At 36.8% G+C, this 26,012-nt stretch overlaps 2 protein-coding genes across 10 annotated transcripts in view; both read left to right on the top strand.

Annotated features, from left to right (window-relative positions):
* The window catches only part of LOC128256371 (UDP-glucuronosyltransferase 2B20), a 77,872-nt gene extending 55,951 nt beyond the window's left edge, over positions 1-21,921 (top strand). For all 9 annotated transcript variants that reach the window (XM_052986687.1, XM_052986685.1, XM_052986679.1 and 6 more), the window contains 3 exons: positions 20,425-20,721; positions 20,781-21,568; positions 21,627-21,921. In XM_052986687.1, the coding sequence (XP_052842647.1) occupies positions 20,425-20,721; positions 20,781-21,568; positions 21,627-21,795 (1,254 nt within the window). In that variant the 3' untranslated portion in view covers positions 21,796-21,921. The remainder of the gene's footprint in view (positions 1-20,424; positions 20,722-20,780; positions 21,569-21,626) is intronic.
* Positions 21,922-22,751: 830 nt separating this feature from the next.
* On the top strand, positions 22,752-25,606 carry LOC128256366 (UDP-glucuronosyltransferase 2B19-like). Its single transcript, XM_052986666.1, is given in 3 exon segments — positions 22,752-22,858; positions 24,641-24,823; positions 24,825-25,606. Coding segments are annotated over 3 exon segments (705 nt in total). The 3' UTR covers positions 25,240-25,606.
* Positions 25,607-26,012: the final 406 nt, after the last annotated feature.

Below are 26,012 nucleotides of genomic sequence, written 5' to 3'. Positions count from 1 at the left end.
TAAGTCGGAACTTCAGTTTTAGCAATTTGCTCAAACTTGGTCGAGCTCTAGCATTTATAATAGACAACCTTTCCTTATACCATGTGTGGGAAAGTTGAAGAATGATCTATTTCTAGTAATATTATGTCAAACAAAGACACCTCTAGACGAGGTAAAAAAGACGTGACGATCGCACGTTCAAAATGTTTAATAAGGCATTCGACTAAATGTATACACTCTTAAAATGTTTCCATTCGGCCCGCTGCAGCTAGGTTTTTGAACTTTAACCTATCGCAGCGTGCCGAATTGGAACATTTTAAGAGTGTATACATAAAGTCGTTTTGCGCTGATTCCTTAATAAACCTAAAATTTATTAGGCACTTAGAAGCAGAATTCGCTTAGCAAGCAATATTTTGGTTTTCCAACCACGAAAAGTTTGTAATGTGACATGATTATTATCAGCCTTGACCTTCGCAACCTTTTCATTTGATACGGATGGCTCAATAACAGCCGTTGTCTGACATCATAGTAATAAATTCTTATCATAAACATTATATTGATTTTCTTATTAACAACAAAATGTTGTAAATCTTTTCTATATATACTTCTTAGTCGATTGTACCCTTATATAGCGCCATCATTTGTGTAAATACTCTTTGGGTAAAGGTTAAGTATATGTAAGCTAGAAATGTATTTTAAGCGAGATAAGGCGACACATGTTTGACCATTTGCAAATATGCTCTCACCAATATCCACAACTCCTGATGTTATTGTCAGACCTTGGCTTTTATTAAAAGTTATGGCATACGCCAGACATATTGGAAATTGTTTTCGAATTATAAAAACATTTTAATTTAGCTGAAATTTTCAATCAATGGGTTCAATTTCATGTTCATTTTCTTCAAATTGAACAGACAGCTTTTCGATCTTTTTAAAAGTGCGGGCGCTAACAATTTATACTTTTTCATGTAGATTTTTTATTATCCCTATAACTCCATTGACTAAACTAGATGCAACGTCAAGATTTCGAAAAGGCATTATTTTTGCACTTTTTTTAACTTCTATTGTATCGGCCAAATAAGTAGTTTTCAAACATGTACATTTTTTGTTAAGTTTGCTTTGCTGATATATCGTTTTGAATCGAAGTTTTCGCTTCAATTAAATCTTCAGCTATGAGCAGTAGTTTTTCTGATGGAATTGGTTTCAAAATTCCGGCGTTGAGCTTTAGGCATTGTTCCTTTGTTGGAAATAAACATAAAGTATGTGGTGGCATCTTTCCAATATATTTGATCAGTTCAGAGAGAAATGTTTCAATGGTATCGCTTTTTAATATAATTTCTCGTTTAGACAATAGCAGGTAATCTTTCTCATTTAAGACGCCTAGTCTTGCACGAGCTAAGGCTTGCGCAAAATCTTGATCAGATTGTTGTCTGACATTTTGACAAAGTTCATCATGAGAGAATAGCTTTGTCCATAAGTTTGTGGAGTGTAGCACAGAAATTTGTTTTTGAAATCTTGTTTTAGATATATTAACAATTGAAGATGGTTCGTTTACTGGGTCTAATTGCAATTAGTCTCCAAGCAAAAAAATATTAATATAATATTACTTCCAAACCATCTATCTGGGTGTTCCAAAGTATCAAATATTTCACATAGTCATTAACTAATATATTGTAATGTAACATTCGACACCATTGAAATTTCATCGATTATAATTAGGGAAACATTTTTTATTTATTTTTATTAACTGTGTATATAGGCAAATTTAACAAATTATGTATAGTTAATCCATTTACGTTGTTCTCCAAGTTTGTATTATATATTTTCTGATTACTTCACTCAAAAAAGATTTTCCTGTGGGATTTTTTAAAATTTTATTTTTTAGCTCTGTTTTCCATGTATTACAATAATCGGAGACAGTATTGATAATGTGGTCAAATATTCTTTTCTGGTCATCATTGAGCTGATTAATTTCGTCACAAATTGAAACAAATTCATTTAAAGCCAGATTGGCCATATCATTTATTGTAGTTCATTTTCTAATAATACTTCGAGTCTAACAATATTTTCACACTCGTTATTATTATTGTTTAAATTTTCATTTACCAATTGGTTAGTTACTCTCGCTAAGTCATTTTCAAACTCTTCGCGTATTTTGAGTAATTATTCTAATGTATCATGGGTTCTACCAACTCATCCTTACAAATAGCAAACGCATTAAAATATGATTTTAAGCCACATTTAAGATCTTCTATATTACACCAAGGCTTCTAAAAAATTTAAGGATCATAGTAATAACTTTCCGGTTGCATTTTCCGGCTTGGTTTGAAATGGTTTAACAAACATGGCTTTTTGCGTTTGCGTAAGTAATTGTTTTCATAAGAATATGATATAACAATTTTAGAAGGAGGCCTTGCATTTACAATATTGAAAAATCTTAAAAAATCTAATAGCTCTTTTGGACGAGTGGGATAATGCACGTCGACCCAATTTGGGAAATATATATCTGTATCTTCGTCTTTCATATTCTTTAGTTCATTTCTCAGTATAACTCTTCGACTTCTATTCTATCGTTCTTATCACCGTGTTTTCGACGGTACCGAATAGCGGTATTTGAAGAATGTGTCAGCCTCTTCAAGCGCTCCACATTCTCAACTGCTAAAGGTCAAAAAAGTTAAGTCTTCAAACTTTTAACGATTTCCCGGCTTTACTTTTATTTTGTCGCATCCAATAATTATTATGTATATGAGTTTGATACTTGCAACTCGAACGTAAAGGGTTGGAAATTATACTTTTGGGGGAAGACGGCAGATTAAAAATTTGGTAATGAACAAGGCTACCTCTTCCTCACTTGATTTGTCAATAATGGGAGCAAGCCTCGTGATTGGTATTCAAGTCGCTAATCATAAAGTTCTATTTCCCCAAGGGGCATATCCTTTGGCATTAAAAATTTCAATATAACCTTAAACTTTATTTTCATAAATAGTAAAACACTAACCGGATCTGAAGATATGAGACTATTTAAAGTTCGTGGCTTTTTATCATAGATTTCATTTCTCAAACATAGAAATTCGTGAAGGTCTTCCCAATGAAATTCACTCGGACTTGGAGTTAAATAAAATGTTGCGGGCTAGTAGTTTTCAACGATGCAATTCAAATCGTTTTTGCGAAATCCCCAGTACTGTTCAGCTCTAGAAATATTGTTGACAGATAAGTATTTATTTCTTGATTATCTTGGATCAAGTTTAAAAAGCTATTTTTGTTTAAATTTTTTGCTCTGCCCTAAGCAATGTTTGGGCACCCCCGATTCATTGTAAATGTTTGTGTGAGTAAATAGTTTTATTTGTTGGTCTTAGACGTGTTTTATACCCTTACAGAGGGTATTATTAAATTGGTATGAAGTTTGTAACGCATTTAAAGCCTCCTTCCATTTCGACCCCATCAAGTATATATATTCTTGATCAACATGACTAAGCGGGTTAATATAGCTTTGTTTGTCTGTTTCTATTGCGAGCTCAATCTAATAGCTAGACTTGAAACTTTCCCATTTTTATTTTTGTATATATACGATCAAGATTAAGACATCTATATCGTATAGCTGCTATAGAAACAATCAGTGTTTTTACGCTCTTGCAGACGGTAATATTATTTCAATCAAAAGTTTGCGACGCATTAAAGGAAACATTTCCAACCCTTAAAAGTATACATATTTCTGATCAGCATCACTAGGAAAGTCGATCTAGCCATGTCCGTTTCTACAAAAAAACAAGACTTTCAGTTTTAAAGCTAAAGTCTTCATTCCTTTAAAAGTATTAATAAATCTGGGCGGACTTGATCGGACGACTAAATTATACATTTTGAAACTGCGTCTTTTGAGTGTAGAGTTTTAACGATAGTTTTGTTTTATAGACCTATAAAATGATATAAAACTAAAATTGTATGTATATTTATCATCAGCATCACTAGGAGAGTCAATCTAGCCAGTGGAACAATCGAAAAAAAAACGAAAAAAGTCCTGGTTTGTTATTTCAGACTACGGTTAAACTTTGGTCAAAATCAGACGACTATAGCATATAGATCCCATAGAAAAAATCTAAAAAAAAACTAAAATAAATAAAACTTTGCTGTTTTTTGAATTTTTTTTTAGTTCTTCGAGATATAGTCATGGTTTTTTACGGTTTAAATTTGATCAAAATCGGACGACTATATCATATAGCTCCCATGGAAACAATCGGAATACTAGAATAATTAAATGAAAAAAATGTAATCTTCTCTATTTTTTTCTTTTTTCTTTATTTCTTTTGGCTTTTGTATTGGTTTATTAATCCAAATTACGCTTTTAATTTTATTCAAAACGGAAAACGATAATATATAGTTGTCATAGGAACGATCGAATAATTTATCACCATACCTTCAACGCATATAAATCGAAATTTATATGTTTTGACAAATATCTCATTTTTGCAATAGCTTCAAGGGTATATAAACTTTGGCTTGCTGAAGTTTGCCTTCTCTCTTGTTTAAATGTAATTATTTAGTTATTGAAAAAAAATTATTTAATATTTGTGAATTACGGTTTTAATTTTATTAAGATCGACTCCTATAAGAACAAATGGAATCAAAATTAACAAAAAGTATAACTTTGTTGCTCTTAAATTAAATAAAAATATTTTTTTTTTTTTGAGAATTATTTTTTTTTATTTCTTAACTACGGTTTTAATTGAATAATTCATCGAAAATTATTACTTTACTGATTTTGAACAAAAATGCATTAAACCGAAATGAACTTGTTTTGAAGAATATTTAATTTTTGCAATGGCTGAAATTGCTTATATACTTATTTTCTGACATTTTCCCAGCCAAACTGGTGATTCATACTTTTCAGAGAAATTTCATACCCAGGCAGCGTTGGCTGGTTTGAACTGAGAAGAATTTCCGTATTTGTTGCTTAAAAACTTTCGAAAGTTGAGAAATCTCAAGAGCTATTAACGTGAAAAGTTAAGGAAACATCGACTCTAACAATTTTTAAAAATTTCAAAAAACTAAAAAAAAATAAATAATTTTTTAACTTCTTTATTTAGAGCACATATGTTAATGCAACGTGATTAGCATTTGAAAATACCTTTTTTAATGGCATAAAGCACTTGTCTGTGGCTTAAATTGCTTAGAAGTTATATCTGGTTTCTCAAAAAGTCGTAGAACAAACGGCCCAACGCAAACAAAAAATATTTCAGAATTGTAAACATGTCCTTAAAATTTTTTGAAGTTGAGAAACAATGGAGAAAAATTATTTTATTTTTTAAATTTACCAAAGAAAACTATTTTTTGAATATCTTTTGAACGGAGTATCGGATCATAGCAAAATTGGTGTCATTCGATGCAAATTTTGAATAAAATTTAAAAGTCTATTATTTTACCAATCCAAGCTCAAGAACTCCACCTAAACAAATTTCTAGTCTGTCACTTACATCGTCCTTTCTCCTGAACCAATAATTTTCCTATAGTCTTGGTATGCAATCCTTATTTATTTAGCGATTCCTTTCGATTGGTGTGTTACTCGTTACGATCGGACCATAACATCGGATTTCAATTCTGCGACTATATATAGTTGTCTCCCATGCACACGCTTTTGATGCGCATCGTCACTACATGTACTGTCGTCCATGGTGGTTTCTATAAAATTGGCATTAAAAAAGGTGAAAACGTTTTTAACACTTTTAAAAAAATGAATCAGGGAGTCGATCTGCACCAGAAAATCAAGGTTTTATCGACTTAAATTTGTAAACCAGTGTTATTTGTTGGTCAATATTCTGTATACGGGTTTTGATTTTGTAAAAAATCTGCTAACTTAACCTTAATACAGTATTTATACCGGTTACTCCTAGAGCAAAAGGGTATATTGTATTCTTCGAAAGGTATGTATGTATCAGGGAGAAAGAAACGCTTCCGACCCAATAAAGTATATATATTCTTGGTCAGAATCATTAACCGAGTCGATCTAGCCATGTCCTTCTGTCCGTCTGTCCTTCTGTATGAACGTCGAGATCTCGGAAACTATAGAAACTAGATATATTGGATTTGACATGTAATTCCTACGTAGCACAAGTTTATTTCTAAACAGAGCCTCGCCCACTCTTACGCCCACAAATCGTAAATCTTTGCCGCCTTTCTCTCTCATTGCACGATTACGGTCGTTCAATCGCAAAAAGCATAGAGTGAGAACTATATAAAGGGTTTTTCAATAGGTGCGCTTCAACTTTTTTCCGATAGGGACGGCGAACGACGCCATGTTTTTCCTTGTTCTCTTGACATATGAAACTTCATTAGTATACATTTCATCATGGAACGCTACACACTTGAACAGCGATTGCAAATTGTGCAAATTTTTTTATCAAAATAATCGTTCTGTTGCTGCATTACGGCCATTTTACGGTCCATTTAACAAGCCAGCCCGTTCGACAATCGACCGTCTAGTGGCAAAATTTGAGTCTACGTTTTCGCTATAAATGTTCCGGTGCCCGTGAGAGCAAGAAGTGCTCGAAGTGATGAAAACATCGCAGCCGCCAGTGCTTCAGTTCAAGAAGACGCGAATGTGTCGCTCACACGATGTTCGCAACAATTGGACCTTTCTGTGACGTCATTGTGGCGAATTTTGCGTAAAGATCTTAGCTTATTTTTATTTTATTTTCTTTGGGGTTACATGAAGTTCATTCCTATTGAACTTTAGACACACCATTTGCTCTGCCGCTCTCTTCAGTGACTTTTACAGTGATAAACATGGATAAAAATTTAACTTCATACATGGCTCTCAGCAGAGCTTGGGCAGAGGTTCGGGCAGAGCAAATGGCGCCTCTATATAGATCTTACTCTATTGATGCTGATTCCATTGGTGCATTAGCATTTTGAATTGAATTACTTCTGAATTGTCGCAAATCAAAACGAAATTAATTAAAAATCATGAATATGAGCGAGCTTACGGAAATCTTTAATGCTCAGCAGAACATCCATAATGTCACCGAGACATTTGCCAACTTGAACGACAAGGAAGGGAAGCTGATGGTGTTGTTTGACGGGTTCGCAAAAGAGACCCTCACAGTTTCGAAAAAAATAGGTTTTAGAGAAAAGTAACATTTAATCCAAGTTGTGTAAAATATCGATAAGTGTTTAGTCCAATTCATTGAGCGCAACAGTTTTCTTCATTTTTTTCGTAAACTATAAGCTTTACGCAAAAAAGTCACAAAACATAAAATGTGTAATTCAACTAGGTTTTTTTAAAAAAGTTCATATTAAAGGATTTATTGACAAAAAGCAAAAAAAAAATAACGGTTTTACCGTTATTTTGCAAGACGTCTGTCTTGTTGCAAAGGTCAAAGATCTATTTATTGGTAATCAGGACTCTAAAAGCCATGGATGCTGAAAATTTGAAAATGATCGGACTTTGGGGCTTTTCGGAAGTTTATACCAGGTATCTTAAAGTCGGGAAACTCGACTATAGAGTTATCTCTTGTTTAATATTAGTATGCTTTAATTAAAAAAAGGTTTTTAATTAAATTTAAAAATAAAAAGTAATATTCTACAAATGTTTTGTGGAAATGTTTCATCTTTAATGGGAAAAGTACCCGTAGAGGCCGAAAATAGTGCATTTTTGCGATTTTTTTTAAGAAAAAAGAAAACAGTGCATATAAAATTGACGTCATTTATATTTAGGGTAAAGTCTTAAGAAAAAAACATATTTTACATTATAAAAAATTGTAATTGAGATCCTGACTGCAATTTTCATCTGAAATCATACACTCAAACGTTTTGACACTGTAGATGGTTTTGATAGCCGCTATTCTACGTTTTTCGAAAAATTGCAACACTTACATTAAAAATAGGGTTGCAAAAAAAAATTGGATTTTTTCGTATATATTTTTTGAAATTTTTTTTCATGTCCGTTAAATACTGATAGCAATTTTCTATGCTCTTTAAAACAAAAGCTAGATGAAGAAAAACGGTTCACTACTTTTATTGCAATCCTCTACGCCGAAATGGAAAAATGTTTAAGAAAACGCCGTTTAAAGTTTACGGTCAAGGAAAAAGGAACTAGGTGCGATATTTTCCATTATTTTTTAGAATGGCTTTTTAAATTTTGCCAGAATTTTCTTGAAGCGTATACTTATCGATTCAGACAAACAAAACAAACACATATTATTTTTTATTACATTTTCCTCACGAAATTGTTGGTGCACACTTTTAAGAGAAAATTCTTGCCATGTTAGCGACAACTGCTTTAAACTGAGAAATGTTGCTGTTTTTTTTAGCTTAAGATCTTTCGAAAACATTCGTTCATTTATGTTATTAACCAAAATCTCAGGATTCTCAAGGCATATTAAACAAAAATCGGTTCTAACATAATCACGTTATTTGTAATTAATTATAAATATAAATTGTAAATAACTTTGTAACTAATTTATTTGGACTTGTTATGTTAAGGCAGCGTGATGAGGATTTGACAATCTGGACCCTAAAATCCATGGATCCTGAAAATTTGAAAATGATCGGGGGTTGGGATATTTGGGAAGTTTAGCCCGGTTATCTAATAGTCGGGAAACTCGACTATAGAGTTCTCTATTGTTTGATATTAGTATGCTTAAATTTAAAAAAGTTTAAAATTTAATTTAAAAATAAAAAGTAAATGAAATGATTTTGTGAAAGTACCCGTAGAGGCCGAAAAAAAGTGAATTTTGAAAAAAAGAAAACAGTTCATCACTAGCCATGTCCGTCTGTCCGTCCGTCTGTCAGTCCGTTTCTACGCAAAATTGTTTGCATGAAACTTTCCCAAAAGTTGTGTTTCTATTGCAGGTAGTACATAATTTGGAACGAACCGGATCGGACGCCCGGATCGGACGAACCGGATTGGAAGACCTGCATTTCTTATCGGAGTGACTGATTAGATTGGAGAGCTCAGATTTGGGTGGGCCCACTACAGATAAAGTAGCTGTGCGTTTTCAGAGTCTTTCTTCAAAGCGCGTGGACGTTGTTTTGAGGATGGCGACCGTTGTTTTGCCAAGCACATCGCAGTCGCCTCTTTTTCAGTTCTGATCAATTTGTAGATTTGTTCTGAAATGGTTGGTTTGCACAACCTTCCCTTATGGTATATCTTCAAGAGCATCGGTAGAGCAGTCGATGTCCGCTTCGATGTTGAGCTGCGGAGTTAGTTCAATGTTTGACCTTACATATATGTTATATTTTAACCAGTTGGTTCTCTGCGACGTTAGCCTGTGGGGGTGGACTTTGGTTTCTGGTCTTTGAAGAAGAGTTATTAGCACTGGTTAATGGTCAGATGAAAGGTCCGAAAGCGCCTTGGCGCTTATTATGTTGCGTGATATGTTTTTTGTCACCGAAAAATCTATTAAGTCAGGGACTTTTCTGGGGTCTGCTGGCCAGTATGTGGGTCTACTAGGGGAATCATAGTTCAATTTGTTGCTCAGCTGTATGATTGCATTATATGATTGCCTTTCTTTGACAGTCACAATCCCCAGTGAGTATGCTTGGCATTATAGTCTCCTGCAGCTATGAAGCGATCTCCAAGAAGGTAGTGAAATTCCATGAATTTTCCTATGGAAAGGTTTCCGTTACCTAACTGCACGTGGCCTGCGAGTAGTTAGTTGTAAACCTGTGGTGAAAATGTTGCTTAATGCCTGTTCCGCCGTTGGCTTTACCATCTGGATGATCTGTGCGGTTGAAGCCTCTTATTTGGAAGTTGTCTTTGCTTGTGAGGTTCGTCTCTACCAGTACCGTAATGTCGATAAGATTTACATCCAGGAACTGTGTTATTTCAAGTTTGTTATTCGTAGATTTGCCATCAACTATTTGGACTGCTTAGCTGCAATCAACTGTAGCACTATGTTCTGGTTTTGAACCAGTTTTTGCACGTTCCTTTTCATGAAGGGCATAAATTCCATCATTCTTTGTTGCATGGTAACCATCATGTTTTCCAGTGTGCTTTGTGACTGTCCTGGGACCTGCTGAAGGTTTCGTAGAATAGACTGGAGTGTGTTTTCTTTCTCTGTTCGAAGGGCATCGGCGTGTGAGAAGCGCTTTTGTTTTCGTCTCTTTACCAAGTTCTGGTTAATTTTCAGCTAGGAGGGCAAATCTGTTGACTCCCGGGTAATTCGTTACCTCTTTAAACAGGGTTTATATTTGATTTGTTACCAACAAAAGCTTACGCTTAATTTGGATGTAGCGATGCCAGTCTGTATGGCCAGTCCCACTTGTTGAATATTGTTTTGGTTTTATTAAACTGTCAAAGTTTTTGTTGCCGTTGTATTTGGCGCTGTGGGCGTTGACATCGCAGTCGGTTCCGCGATAAGAGCCGTTTCTGTCTCTTTTGTTAATTTTGATGCCGTTGCTGTAGTTTTTGCTATTTCTTTTAGTGCAACTGCAGACGTCTTACCGCTCCATATTGTCGGTGCGCCAGTGGTCGAGTCTGATAGTGGGGGGTTTTACACTGAGAACTTCACGCCGTAGAAGAAAATGAAAGAGCAAGTCGAGGGGGAGCAAGACCTTGCTCTTTGGCTATCGACCGTCATTAGGGCCGAGTTACCCTTAGTAGACGTTTTTTTTCACTTCGCTATCGTGAGTTGACATATACGAGAAGTACCCGTCTCTTCGGATTACGGAGCTTTGACGCTCTTTATTTGGTTCGTCGTTCATTGAGCTTTTTATAAGCGAGAAATATTATAAAATAATTTTGCAGTGGTTTTAAATCATTTCACTGATTTTTTGATTTGATAACAATTTCTATTGTTTTGTAATACACAAGTTTTATTTTTTTTTTATATATTATTTATTTTGTCTTTAAACCATCCATTTTCTTCAAATTTTACCAGAGCTCGTGCGTAACCACGTCCGTTATCATTAGCTGCACTCGTTTAATGACATTACCTTAAACCAGATGCTTTTCTGGGCATATTTTAAATTGATAATCTGAGTAAGGTCTTCCCCTCTAGGACTACAAACGGGTATAAACAGCCGATTGCCATGTTGTTTTAACATAAATCGGAGTTTATATGCTAGCGAAATTCGCCATTACACTTGCACTAACTGAATATTGAACCCGACTTTGATAGGACAAGCTTTTTTCGTCTGAAAATCACCATAAACTCCTCAGCTATATCTGCCGATTTGAGATTAAGGTCAAATTTTCAACTTCTTTCTGTCTACTAAAATGTTTGGTAATATTCTTGTTTAAATAACCGATTTCGGTCATCCATAGCTTCTTTTACTAGAAAATTGTTAAATTTTTGATATATTTTTTAAGGTTAGGTTTCCTAATATTGATACTAGAACTTGACAAAAGTTTGAATAAATTGCTAAAACTTAAGTTCCCACATAACAAGTAAGTTCTTAAAAAATATACGCCTAAAACCCGAAACAATTTTATAACATTATCTTCAAGATAGATTATTCACGAATCTAACAAGTTATAAGCCCCAACAATCCGCCGGTAAATACGGAGTTATAAGGCTTGCAAAAACGGTCATTTTGAGCTGTGATCGACTGTAAAGCATATGTTAAATGTCATTTGCAGATGTTAACGAAGACAACACTATCCGGAAAAAATCGATTTACCACCAGATTTTCTTTTTAAACATATTACGGCACCGTCCTTAAATTAATTTTCTATGCGTATTTTTTACTATATTAAAAAAAAATCGCGCGATAATAAACCATTTTTAGGTGCCAAGGAATGAAAAGCCTTTACTTACTTTTAAAGCAGGTCGTAAAAAGTCCTTTGAGGATATTTTTTTTTGTAATGTTTGGTGGTGAGCACCTTAAACTAGAGTATTAAAAATTTGTTTTTTCCATTTTCGGAACAATGACCTAATGCTCTCATATGACTCCCATTCTGGCTGTACAATTCATAAAACTTTGCCACTCGTATTTGTATTCCCGTTATGGGGTGTCATTTGAATCTCAGAAAGAGTCAACTAAATAAATATTGCTTGAAAATTTCTTGGTAATCAGTTCAACGTCACACTTGATTTAAAACTTTAAATTCAAAATTTATTGTTAAAATATTTTTATCCCGTTAATTCTACCTTTTAATGCATAAAATTATTTCTTATACATTTCCGGTTTCGAACTCAGTAGTTATTTAATTATACCGCTTAGTCGTAGAGTAAAAGGATATATTGAATTCGTTGAAACGTTTCGGCGAAGAGCACCTCACAGACACAAAAGCACAAGCAAAACCCACAAGAACCCATAAATGTGCAATTTACCGGACGATCAAGTCACCGCCCCACACGACTCTACTAACAGTAGACACCTAGTATTTAGAAAACAACAAGAACTCATGGCTTCCAAATGCATAAAAAAATGCGACTGCACTCACTACATAAATCACATTACAACATTACGCTTGGACTTAACTCAGAACCTCAACAAGTCAAAGGACACACATACGTCTAAGAAACTACCAATATCATACGCAGGTTTTACACAGCTACGGAAAATAAATAAGACTCTTTAAATCCAGCCCAATCATTCCCCAAACCAACTTTTACCTCTCTTTACGTTTAAGCACCTGCTCGCAACTCTCAAAGCCGAAAACAAAATCACAAACAAGAAAATCAAATCGAACACAACTATGTCTGGGGAGGCTTCGTTTGACTTCTGTGATAGAGAAACTATCTTATCAACCCACACCCTTATAGACTTATAAATGCCAAAAATAGTTTAATATAGCTTTAAAATAATTCCTTGACTATTAAATACCCGTTATAGTTTCCGTAATCTCGACGTTCATACAGGCAGACAGACAGAAGGAGTTGGCAAGATCGACTCGGCTATTGATCCTGATCAAGAGTCGGAAACGCTTTCTTCTACCTCCTATATACTTTTCAACGTACTCTACGAGTAACTGGTATAACTACTCAGAACTACAAATACTTATCTAAGCAATTTTACCAACAAAAAAAAATTCTACAAGAAATACACTCTCACACAACAACTCCCAATTCCCATTAATTTTTAAATTTACTGCAGGTACAACACAAATGCACTTGGTAGCACAGCTGCATCCTGAATATATTTTCAAGAAAAAAGTAAAAAGTTACGCCAATCTAAATTAAAATTTCTCCCAATAAACACATTAACGAAACGGAGAAAACTTGTGACGAAAACTTGTGAATACAAAATTTCAACGCCCTTCTTTTCTTGGCAACTGATCGAACATAATGGCGACCGTGACAGGACGCACTCAAGACTAATGAAAAGTTAAGATTATATCAAAGTGATCAGCGCATATCCTCGGCAAACAGCGGAAAAAAATTCAACGTTTACCAAGCATCAGAGAAGGCAGTGATTTGCAACCCACGCGCAATGACAACCTCAAGCGCCAATACATACGCACGAAGAAAACCGGCACATTCCACACACACACCCACAGCGCATGCTGTGAATATACCTACAGAACACAGAATTATCTTCTATCTCTCTCCTACACATCGTTAAATACATACGCTTTACCATTGCTTAGACAGCTTTTACTGAATTTTGTGTATTTGCATTTGCTACGTTCTAACGCCGAGCTGCAGTTCGAGTACAGGTAAGGGTTGATCGAGTTCTCGAACTGCAGATTTTTGTGCTAGTTTATTTCACAAGCCCAGCTAAGATTCGTAAAATGAATCCCAACAACAAGTGACGGAAGAGAATTACTCCATGGCCTTCGATCGGCTCAAGGAACGTTATGATTATAACGTAATAATTTTTCTGAATTCAATTTAAAATCTATTCAACCTGCCAGGAATTATCAAGTCAGATTCAGCAGCATTGCAGCGCATAGTTAATAAGTCATCAGCTATACGGTGGTCGCTCTTATCGTTAGGCACCGCATGAACGCGTTAGTCATTCATTTGGTTTTTTCAAAGGAAGACGCAGATACTCGTCTGAGCTTCGACGAAAACAATCTTTCGATGAGCTTTCCATTTGGGACGACTTTTCTAAAACATCCACTCATCGATGCCAGCTCTTAGAAGGTCGTCAGCGCATCTCAAACAAGAACCGTCTAAGTGAGGCATATCAGAAGCCCAAATCATTCAAAATCAATTGTTTGCTGAATCTGTAAATCACTATATATCCCACTGTAAGTCCGTCGCTTAATTTAAACTAGCTCAATGCAAGGAATTTGCAAAAAGGTTACTGCTTGTTTTTAACTGCGTACGAAAAACGTACACTGTAGCCGAGTGCCAATCCAATTCAAGGTGTAGGGTACTGGGTTCATTTCATAATCAGGTTACATCGGTTCAGCCAGGAACAACCCAGTTATTTCTTCTAGCGCATACCGCCAAGATAAGTCTTCGAGCGCTCAGGCTCGGAAGTAAACTTGATAACCGAAGAGACTGCCAAAGGTCTACAACTATCCAAATTCCGCGTTAGTCAAACTATCAATGGTATTTCTGACACCTCAAGACAGATTCATTTCAAAGTAAATACTACTCTAAAATCACGAGTTTCAGATTTCAACTTTCGACTTTCGCTGTTCTCACATAAATTTGCGAAAATCAACCAAGTTAGAGTATTAACATCAGCAAAGGAAACATGCCAGAGGGAACCGTTCTAGCCGAACCAACATTCTACCAGCCCAGCCAAATTGAAATTTTGAACGCCATCTGCGTTTGAAAATGTATAATGGGAACAAACATGCCAATGCTCATCAACACAAGCTTTGGCTAGGAAATGGGAGGCAGCACGACGCTGATTATTGAGCCAGCCGCGATTTAATTGTGACCTGGTACAGGATCAGCCATCTCTTAACGAAATCGTTTTACATTTCTGGGAAGAGAAGGAGTATTGAACGAGCCGAGAAACACTAACCGAGGAAGAAAAGCTTTGTGAACAGCATTTCGAGTCCAAAGTAGCTTTAGTTGCGGATAATCAAATTACAGTACGCCTTCTACTCAAGGAATCGTCTCAATCTTTTGGCCAATCGCTTCGGTAACGGTAGGCCCCAAAACTCAACAGGACCTAATCACGACATTGCTTTGATTTCCACTCAACCGCTACGCACTAACAGGTGACATCTCAAAGATGTACCGCCAATTAATTCTTTGGAGAAAAAAAACGCTACGGACTTTCAGCAACACCATATTACGAACCGATCTATATGTCGATGATCTGCTGACAGGCGCAGATGAACTGGAAATCGCACACCAAAAGAAAGTGTAGTTATCGGAAATGCTAAACAAAGCTGGGTTGACTAAGAATAAATTAATTAATTTAAATTCGAATTCTCTGATACTCCTACTAGACGGACCGTTCTATCTGAAGCATCACAAATCTTCGACTCGCTTGGATTTGCAGACGCTTGCAAGCGTGGATACGATAGCTGTCTTTACATTCGCGGCGAAATCGACAACTTCGTTAAAGTCAGCTTACTACTTGCAAAAGCGAGAGTGACGCCGATTGTGTCCTTATCGATTCCAAAGCTTGAACTTTGTGCAGAACTACAGAACTTATCGAAAACTCCAGCATAACCTCAAGCTCTATATATCAAAGATATATTTTTTGACAGACGCAAAAACCATTCTACAGTGGCTACGAAAACACTCTCCTCAGCTGCCAACATTCCAGCCTGACAGGATTTCCGAGCTACAGTCATACACACAAGATGTCGAAAGCCGTTGCGCATCAAGAAGCCAAAATCCTACAGACATCGTATCCAGAAGTTGCAGCGTAGAAGATCTGCAACGCAACATGTGGTCGGAGAGCGAATGGCCCTATCTGCCTATCCCTTAAGGCTTAACAAAATGCATTGTTACTCAAGACAACCAGAATGTCAGAAGAAGTAATAATTGTTCGAGTATTTAACAGGGTTCCTGCAGTCAGAAATACAACTGTTCAAGAAACAGTACACGTGCCAGGGACTTACACCTTTTGTTGACTACAGGCAATGCAATCCTGACTATGTTGAGAGTAAAGGAAAATTGACTATTTTCGATTGACCATCAATCGAATTGCACGCAAGAGGGACGGGAAAATTTTCTCATTGGGACACCTTTACTTTCTGCGCCAGCCAAATCTTTTCACAACTCAGCAGAGGACAATGACGATTCCAAGTCATTAAGCAACAGTTTTGGCGTATGTAGCAAAGGGAATATATCCATATATCAAAGCCAAACGCCAACATCCAGGTCGGCCAACTCGTAAACGTCCACGAGGACAATCTCCCTCCGCAACGCTGGATCGTGGCTGGATCCTGGTAAGGGAAACTAGAGTCATCCCTGGGCGAGACAAATGAGTTCGAGTTTTCGATTTGCTGACAACTAAAGGTTTTCTGCGCAGGGCAGCTTTCAAACTGAGACTTCGGAATAAAAACACACCCACCACCTTCCCACTTAGAATTTGTTCATCACTTTTATTTTCACATCCCACAATCCTACACACTTATTCAAGATCTTTTCATATTAAAGCCTCAAATCAAAACAATAGTTCTGAATAAAGTAATTTTTAGGAGGGTGCAACATAAAACAGACTGGTTTTAAAAGGGGAATATCGGTCCAGACAGGGTTGTATATGTAGAGCATCTGTCGACTAGTTTTGAGCCGTCTTTTTTCAATAATCACCTTATTCATTACAAATCCTTTTGATAAATGGGTATTCATAAAAAGTAAAAAGTAGGGCCGCGTATTCTTAAACATGTTGTCGGACGTTGAAGCACTTTGATTAGTACAAAAAAGAACTATTTCCCTTGGGTCGTTAAAACGAGATTACGAGAAGTAAAAGACATGACAGAAGGAACGGACGGACTAATTCTATATCTATACCATGTTGGGGACTCGAAATTGGTGAACAATATTCCAGGATTGGACAGACTAATGAAATGAATAAAGTCTTTGGAGCATAGGGATTATCGAATTCTTTCGAACAACTCTAAAAAAGACAAGATCTTCCCTGGCTTTATCCACTATAAAAGTAGTATGGTCAGAAAACTTAAGTCTTAGGTCCAGAAGGACGCCAAGTTCATTTTACTCAGCGCTCATCTACGCAACGTTAACGTGGTACAAGTCCAATAAATTTGAACAACAAAATGTTTTAAAAGCATTTAGATCCATTTGTAAGTCTGAATTAACTTAACGTAATTTAACGTCATATGTGTACATTATGACACGCGACCCTTATTAAACCTTTCCGGTTTTATGACGTATAGAAAGACACATGTAAAAAAATAATAGTACGCTGATTTGGGATCCTTTGTCTCAATAGATAAATGCCAACACGTCTGCAAAACTACAATTTTGCTATATTAGTGTCCAGACGCAAACACCACAAAAATCCCAGGCCTCACAGTTAAAAAAATGGGTAAAGCTGGGCCACACACATAAACCAACTGAAAGATGGCCTTTGAAACCCTTTATAAATTCTGAATCAGAAATACGGCATAACTTAACCACATTCCTATAAGATCGCCCAGGCTCTGAATAATTGCTTGTATAAGAGGTGTATAGTATAGATCCACTTAAATTATATGATTTTTATTGCGTTCCGATTAAATAAATAAAACGATCGGGCTTAAATCAAATGTCAAACTGATTTTATTCTGACTGTTTGGTCAACGGCTAATACTTGAATTCAACTGACACTTAAACATGTTATTTTAACAACAATTTAATTACTTTGCTTTTTTAAAACTATGTTAATAACACTGCATTCTTGGTGTTGCCATTAAAAGAAGACAGTTCAATGTTGCATACCATCAAAAACCGCACGCATTCGTCTCGCTTTTTTTTCTTCGCCAGCCTTTCGCAAGTTTCAGGAATCGACGCACGCCCACCCGAGTCTGGAAACTCTCAGATCATGGAAACGCCTTTTTCCAACAGTGGCCATCCTTTTATACAAGCTTGGGGTGTGTATTGGTGTGTGTACAAGGTATATAACAATGCAATAATTACAAAGGCTGATTTCAGAGAGGAACATTTAAGAATAGATGATAACATATACAATTACACCACCAGCGACTGTAAGCAAACTACTTGACAGATTGCGCACAAACTTCCCTTCGTAATGCAGAAAAAAGTTACCAACGTAACAAAAAAATTCCAAAATCGTTTTATCACGGGATTTTTAAGTAATCCAGTCCCTGTACTTTTTTGACAGACAGAAGGTATACCGTCGAATAATTACCACAAATTTTTATTCCACTAAGAAGTTGCTCAAGATGACACTGGATTATAACTGGAGCGCTAGCTATTCCATAGGTCAAACGTGTATACTGCAAAAGCACCAACCCTTTTTTTTTTAAACATTTTAATTTTTGCTTTTATTAAATCCAATTAAAAAACATCGTTTTGAGTTTTGGGAAAATGTGTTCCATGACTCACGAGTTGGCAATGGATTTTGCTTTAGGCTCGATTTGGGAATTGACATCTTGTTTGAAATCGCCGCAAAATTATAGTGCTCCACCTGGCTTGGGCGCAGTTCTACGGAATTCAGTTTTAAATAAATGCTTGTACCGATAGCTGCCTTAAGTACTTCGATGTAATTTTTGCAAAGATCCGTCATTTAAGTACCCTGCTATTCACAGACATTTTAAAACAATAGAGAACGCTATAGTTACCCGTTACTCAGCTAACAAAGTCAAACTAAGCATTCCTTAAAAAACAATCGAATTTTAATCCCGGTTTCGTGTTCCTATAACTTAACTAAACTTTAAGCATTGTAAATTGTTTAAACTATTTTTGAGATCTTGTTTCGGTTTTACACTGGTTGGATAAGCTAATAACAGCAATATGTCCCTTTTAAGCACACTTGCGTAGCGAAATTTGCAATTTTCACGAGTATGTGAGTGACTCTTTTGCGTCAATACCATTGAGATCCTTTTTTTTGACTTGTGTAATAAGATTGCGTTCATATCAAAAGCTCTTTTTTCTATTTTCTGTTTTTGTTTTCTGCCATTGTTTTTGTTGTTGATTGGTATGTTTCGGCAATTAAGAGAACGTTATCGAGGGGCGGAACGTTTGCAACGCAGCTGTGCGAACTTCGTCGATTGGAGTAGAATAGAAAATACACTTTATACCGAGTAAGCGGCGAAGTCCTGGGATAGTTGTTGATGATACTTTTTTGAATTCTGATAGACTTTATTAACATTTGGTAACGGCAGAGACACTGATAATCTAGCTACTCTCAATCCATATTTTTGGGTAAGTATGGATTCCACCAATCTTTGCAAATTGTTGCTGTTGAGCCAACAACGTTTGAACATTGATTGTCCGGCATTGTTAGCCATTACTACGAAATACACAAAATAAAATTTTTCTGCGCAAATTTTGTGTTTTGTTTTTTTTGTCACTAGTCGCCTCAAAATGTTGTGTTCCTATTAAAATGTTAAAACGACCGGGTTAAGGTCAAATGTCCAACTTAGAGTTGGTGTATGTTCATAATAAGAGATAATGCAATAACAACATAATAAAAAAGCAGGAGAAACACAAAACTACCCGTCTGTGTACAAAGCAACAATTTCATTTCACACAATCTTAAAAAAAACAGGCATGCACAGCAACACTTCTACTTGGTACAAAAAATCCTGCAAAATGTCATTGTATATTTCTGGTTATTTTTGCATGTAGAGTCGAGCCAAGAGGTCAGCTCTGCGAAGCGCAAGCCACTTTCGATTTTAGGTGATAAGTTTCGTTCGCGCGTAGATGCAGCTTCTTCCGTACGCAGGCATTGCAGAATTTGTAGGTCTTTTATGTGGCGCTGTACGTAAAATCGTGGGATGACCAGAGAGTCCAAGAGGTGTTTTGACGAAAAAGCTGTTAACCATGCATGTTGAAGCGGCATTGGGACTGACTCGTCCCGCTGTCAAGCAGCGCGGTAAGTAACGGTGTTGAGCTATTTTAGACGTTCAATCAAAGCTAAACAAGCATTTGAAGTGCGCAGTGTGGGGAAGTTTAAGGATTCGTTCTTAATCTGCCAGACCCCCTTTAATTTAATATAACCGACGCGCTGTCAACTAGGCTGAGTTGTAATGCACGAACATTGTAGTACTTTTCTAATTTTATAGAATTCGAATAGCTGATATATATCTATAGCTATATAGCTGCCATACCACCTCTCGGTTAATTTACATAACAATATTGAGAGATGGCATATCCTCGTTGGCTTTGAAAAATATTTTTTGCACGGGGCTTAATACTGTTTGTGTCGTGCTCTGCCGCTGGTCTGCATTATATGGGGCCGCTGTTGGCGGGGTGTGTGTGCGCTATTTGCTTTTTGCTTGTTGTGTTGTTAATGCAGTTTGGTAGATGACACCAAACTTCGTTTGTTTTCTTTGGGAATAATTATTTTGAAATTTGTTATATGACGCGAATCTGATCTTTTTTTTTTGAGATAACCAAAGCACCTTAAATACTGTACAACTTAACGACAAGGCTTCGTACTATTTTCTTTTATCAACAGTCGTGCGACGCCATGCTTGGTGACACTGAGACGAAAGAGCTGGCAAATCGGAGCTTTGACTTAGCAGTATTGGATGGAGCTTTCCCGGAGTGCTTTTTGGGGTTGATGTACCAGTTTAAGATCCCGTTCATGTACATAAACACGGTGGGCTTCTACACAGGAAGTCTTTCGACAGCGGGAAATCCCGTTAGCTACGCTATTACTCCGAACTTTTACTCTCGATTTACGGACACTATGAGCCTCTATGAACGGGCAGTCAACACGGCCATGCAGATTGGACAAAACCTGATGCACATGGTGAGTGGACTTCGGATTTACGGTGCAATTGATCAAGATCGTTGTTATTTCAATTATAGTATGTTATGCGGAGGACACATATTGTGCTGAGAGAGCATTTAGGAGCCCACATCCCACATCCCTACGACTTGTCGCGCAATGTGAGCTTTATTTTGCAGAATGGACATGCAGTTCTGTCTTATCCCAGAGCCTTTAATCCAAATGTGGCAGAGGTGGCTTGCATTCACTGTAAGGCTGCTAAAAAACTTCCCAGGAACCTCGAGGAATTCGTCGGTGCATCCGGAGTCTCGGGATTCATTTATGTTTCCATGGGATCTTCGGTAAAGGCTGCGAATATGCCAGAGGCTCTGCGGCGCATGCTTGTAAGGACCTTTGCACGCTTGCCGTATCATGTGCTATGGAAGTATGAAGGCAGCTCCGCAGATATTAAAGATCTAACTTCTAATGTAAAGCTCTTGCGATGGCTACCGCAACAAGATATTTTGGGCCATCCTAAGCTTCGGGCATTTGTCACTCATGGAGGTTTGCTAAGCATGTTTGAAACGGTGTTTCACGGGGTGCCCGTCGTCACAATGCCGGTGTTTTGCGATCACGATGTCAATTCAGCTAAGGCCGAGCTCGATGGTTATGCCATTAAACTAGATCTTCAGACACTTTCGATCAATCAGCTTTACAAGGCTATTATGAAAGTGATTCATGATCCGCGCTTCAAAAGTGCAGCTCGGTACCGCCAAAAACTCTTGCTCGACCAGCGCTCAACAGCCCTAGACACAGCGATTTACTGGACGGAGTATGTGCTGCGGCACAAGGGAGCTTATCACCTTCAGGCTTCCTCACGGAATATGACGTGAGTTTATGGAGATTTCTTCAATGTAACTATGTTTATATATTTTCTCTGTACTTAGTTGGTGGCAATACTATCTACTTGATGTAGTTGCAGTCTATTTAACCTTACTTTACGGCCTGTTTTTATTAATAAAACGCATCGACTTCCGGTCTGAAAAGCTCCAGAGCCTTCAATTACTGACGTCTGCTTCATATTCAGAAGTAAAAACGAAATCGAAAAAGCTGTAAAGAGATCACTTGTTAAACCATTTAAAAGGGATTTGTAGTGATTTCCATATATTTTGGAAAACTTATTTTGTAAATATATTTATAATTTGTTCTATATTTTATTAAATGAGATGTTATTTAAAAAAACTAAGATGATAGGGAGAACATAGTGTTCATTTTGATAAGCCAAAAACGATATTGTACGAGTACTAATAGTCCAAACCAAAATGGGCTATCAGGTCTTTCAAGGCGAACAGGATCAAAATGTGTGGTTGTTCCATCAACAGTTTAGATGGTGACTCGGCTGTTTTGAAAATTGGAGCGTTTTTATAATGATAAGGGAATTAACTTGGTATGATTTTAATCAACACAAAGTTGTCTTGCGTGTTTGAACATAAGATTCCGCTTGCCCGTTCTTCAAAAAATTGTTAGGCTCCGCGGATTTAAAATTCGTTCTATCATCAGAAACTATCTTTGGGTCACCACAAACTTTGCAAATATACCATCCAGTAATGCACAGGTAGCTGATGCTGTTATCGATTTTGTAGCTGCCACTTTCAACCACTTTGAGTATGCATCTGTGGTTATCAACAATATCACGCCCTTAACCGGTCAGATATAGTCGGTGTGTATCAAAGAACTGAAAGAGTGCTACTTTTTGCCACCTTGCGCACATCCATAAACCTATTTGTAACGGTGGCACTTATCACCTGCAAAGTAAAGCACCGGCACACACTTTTAAAAGGCTTTTTGTGTGTTTCGGGTGGGAAATATTTAGCCATTTTTTCATCCACTGCAACCAATTTTTTTCACCCGTCTCCAATCCAATTTTTCGTCAGTTTGTGCAAGTCATACAAAAAACGTAAGGCAATGCACGAGGATAAGGAATAATATGCCTGTATTGCGTGCCACGCATTCACCATGGTAACTTTTTTTTATTTTATTTAACAAATATGATTATACATATCAGGGTTGGGATGTGGGTGGTGTATGAGTTGGGTGTGGTGTCCAGTCCCGCGAAACAGTCCCTAGGCATTTATTCACGGGATGGTTCGGGAAGTCGTGGTTCATTGCAGTACTCGCGGTAAGGTGCTAAAATACTTTTCTAGTCAAACCTGCGCCGATTGGGTCACTCAGGACAACCGCCCATTTGCCGCTATGCGCAAGAGGAGTCGAAAGACAACGTGCTCTAATCTCCAAAGAGATTAAGGATGCTGTTCAAAAGAACACAAAAAATCATAAAGTATAAGATTTTATGAGCTCAGGGTGAGTCTAGCTAATCGATCTAGAGCCATAATTTATTTATCAAAACATGACATAAGTGCAGTTCTTAGTACTTGTAATCTGTAAGTGCAGGCCAATTGAGATGCCTAATATTATCCCACCTCCAGTGCGGGGGACAAAAGATAAGTCTCTTGCTCAAGCAAACAGATGCGGTCTCTGCGAAGGCCATTGATAAGACTATATTGGAAACAATATTTAAAACAATAAAACGGTTTTAATTCAGAACTCAATGTAGAAGGTTGTTTCATTTAGTTAGCATCCCCTTCAGATGCAGTGGAAAGCGATGGAGTCTTTGAGACTCCTGTTGTGAGGACAGATAACACTGGTTTATAAATTTAGGTCGATGAAATCCTCCAGAGATCAAGCCTTGATTTTCCGGTGCAGATGGACTCCCTGATTCAAAAAATGACACTCAAGATTTCACTTGATAGTTTAATTTGGCTGAAAGCCTTCATAGCTTCAATATTTTTAAACATATACGCAATCAAAGTTTATATGTTTTAAAGAATATTTCATTTTTACTTTTGCAGTATGCGTATATGAATTTCAGCTTGCCTAGGTTTGCTTCCTTTATTGTTATTTTAAGTTTTTACTCAGCTAATTTTAAAAGACTTGCAAAATTAAGGCCAATTGATTACAAACATTTCCGTTTGAATTCTTGTACGGGCCTAGGGCACAGTCGATTGTGATAGCGCAACCTGCTGATGCGAAACCAAAGGTCCTTAGTTCGAACCAAGGCTCTGACGGCTGGGTTCGAGAAAAAGTAAGTTTGTTTTTCTCTACCGTTTCATGAGATTTCATTATAATTACAGAGAGTTGTGAAAGGATGCAAGAGAGTGGGACGGGTGCGTCACACCAAAAACTCTGTGAACTATATCCAAATTAAAATAGATACCGCCTCCTCACCAAACTTTCAGGAGGGCATGATGAGTACTTAATTATAGGTAATTGTAAGGCAACTCGTTTTTTCTTTAAAAAAAAATCATTTTTGTTTATTAGGCTACTCGAACTACTACATATTATCGCTTCAGATGTGTCTCACACACTGCACCAGTTCTGGGCGAGAGTCAAAAGAAATTCTTCCTCTCAGGCAAACAGATGCGGTCTCTGCGTAGGCCCATTATGAGACTAGAATAAGAATCTTGGAAAAAATTTTAGAAAAATAAAACAGTTTTAATTAAGAACTCAATAGAAGAGGTTGTGTCATTTAGCATTCCCTATCATTTTGGTACTCCGATATGTTTGACCTTCATATGTTTGACAGAAGAAGTAAGATGTGGTTGTTCTTGTTTTTCTGGACCACTATACCTGTAGAACCTGAGATGGTTGCATTCTCCTACCCAATTTGTGGTTGACGTTGAGTCAACCATCAACATCTCCTGATGTTTTCAATGTCATACTGGAATACAATATTTATTAAGATTACTATTCGCGGGAGGGTTATGAGATTCAACTAATACTTTAAGTAACGTTTCATAATTTACTTCCACATTTATAATGGAAACTCATTCTTGGGGAACGCGCAAATTCGTTGGTATTCAATTATACCTCTTATTTAATTGAAATATTATTATTAACAAAGTAAAGTTAAGGACGTGATCAATATCGTTGTCATCTCCATTATAGTATGTTATGCTGAAAAAGCATTTAAGGGCCCACATCCCTACGACTTGTCGCGCAATGTGAGCTTTATTTTGCAGAATGGACATGCAGTTCTGTCTTATCCCAGAGCCTTTAATCCAAATGTGGCAGAGGTGGCTTGCATTCTGTAAGGCTGCTAAAAAACTTCCCAGGAACCTCGAGGAATTCGTCGGTGCATCCGGAGTCTCGGGATTCATTTATGTTTCCATGGGATCTTCGGTAAAGGCTGTCACTCATGGAGGTTTGCTAAGCATGTTTGAAACGGTGTTTCACGGGGTGCCCGTCGTCACAATGCCGGTGTTTTGCGATCACGATGTCAATTCAGCTAAGGCCGAGCTCGATGGTTATGCCATTAAACTAGATCTTCAGACACTTTCGATCAATCAGCTTTACAAGGCTATTATGAAAGTGATTCATGATCCGCGCTACAAAAATGCAGCTCGGTACCGCCAAAAATTCTTGCTCAACCAGCGCCTAACAGTCCTAAACACAGCGATTTACTGGACGGAGTATGTGCTGCAGCACGATGGAATGACGTGAGTTTATGGAGATTTCTCCAATGTAACCATGTTTATATATTTTCTCTGTTCTGCAGTTTATTTCCATTTACAATTTCGATGATGACTTGCCTGTTGTTGAAAGTGGAGCGTTGTTATAAAGCCAAAGGAATAAATTTGAATATGCCTCTAATGATCACGAAGTTGCCTTGAGTGCCGACTTGACTGGTTGAAGATAAGATTCGTTAAACTCCGCGGATTTAAAATTCGTTCCATCATCAGAAACTACCTCTGGGGCACTACAAACTTCGCAAATATATCATCCAGTAATGCGCTGGTAGATGATGTTGTGATCGCACATCCTTTAAATTTAATGTTGCTAGTCCGGTGACACTAATCACAAAGCTATGCCTAATATAGATGCTTGACCTCGGCAAAGTTTGAATTAATGGCTAAAATTGAATTTCCAAAAACTAATTAAAAAAAAAAAAAAACACGACTGAAAAAATAACAAATTTATATAAAATTATAAATTGCAGATTGCAAGATTGTATTCACTAGTAACTTTAACATTCGGCGGGTAAACCGATTTTTTACGGATTTTACTGTCTGCGAAAAAATTGTATTTTTCGACCTCTTTTGTCTTCGTATACATCTGCAAATAGTACTAAATAAATGCTTTACAGCCGCTAACACCCCTAAAATCACCGTTTTTGCGAGCTTGACCAATTTTAAAAATTAATTTATGATGCCGAAACTTAAGTATTCAAATTAATTTAAGCTTTGTCGAACTTTAGCATCTAAATTGGGAAACCT

The sequence above is a fragment of the Drosophila gunungcola genome, assembly GCF_025200985.1.
Source record: "Drosophila gunungcola strain Sukarami chromosome 2R unlocalized genomic scaffold, Dgunungcola_SK_2 000017F, whole genome shotgun sequence".
NCBI classification, from domain to species: Eukaryota; Metazoa; Arthropoda; class Insecta; order Diptera; family Drosophilidae; genus Drosophila; species Drosophila gunungcola.
Note: the sequence above shows the minus strand (reverse complement) of the source record. Positions and strands in the feature narration are given on the sequence as shown.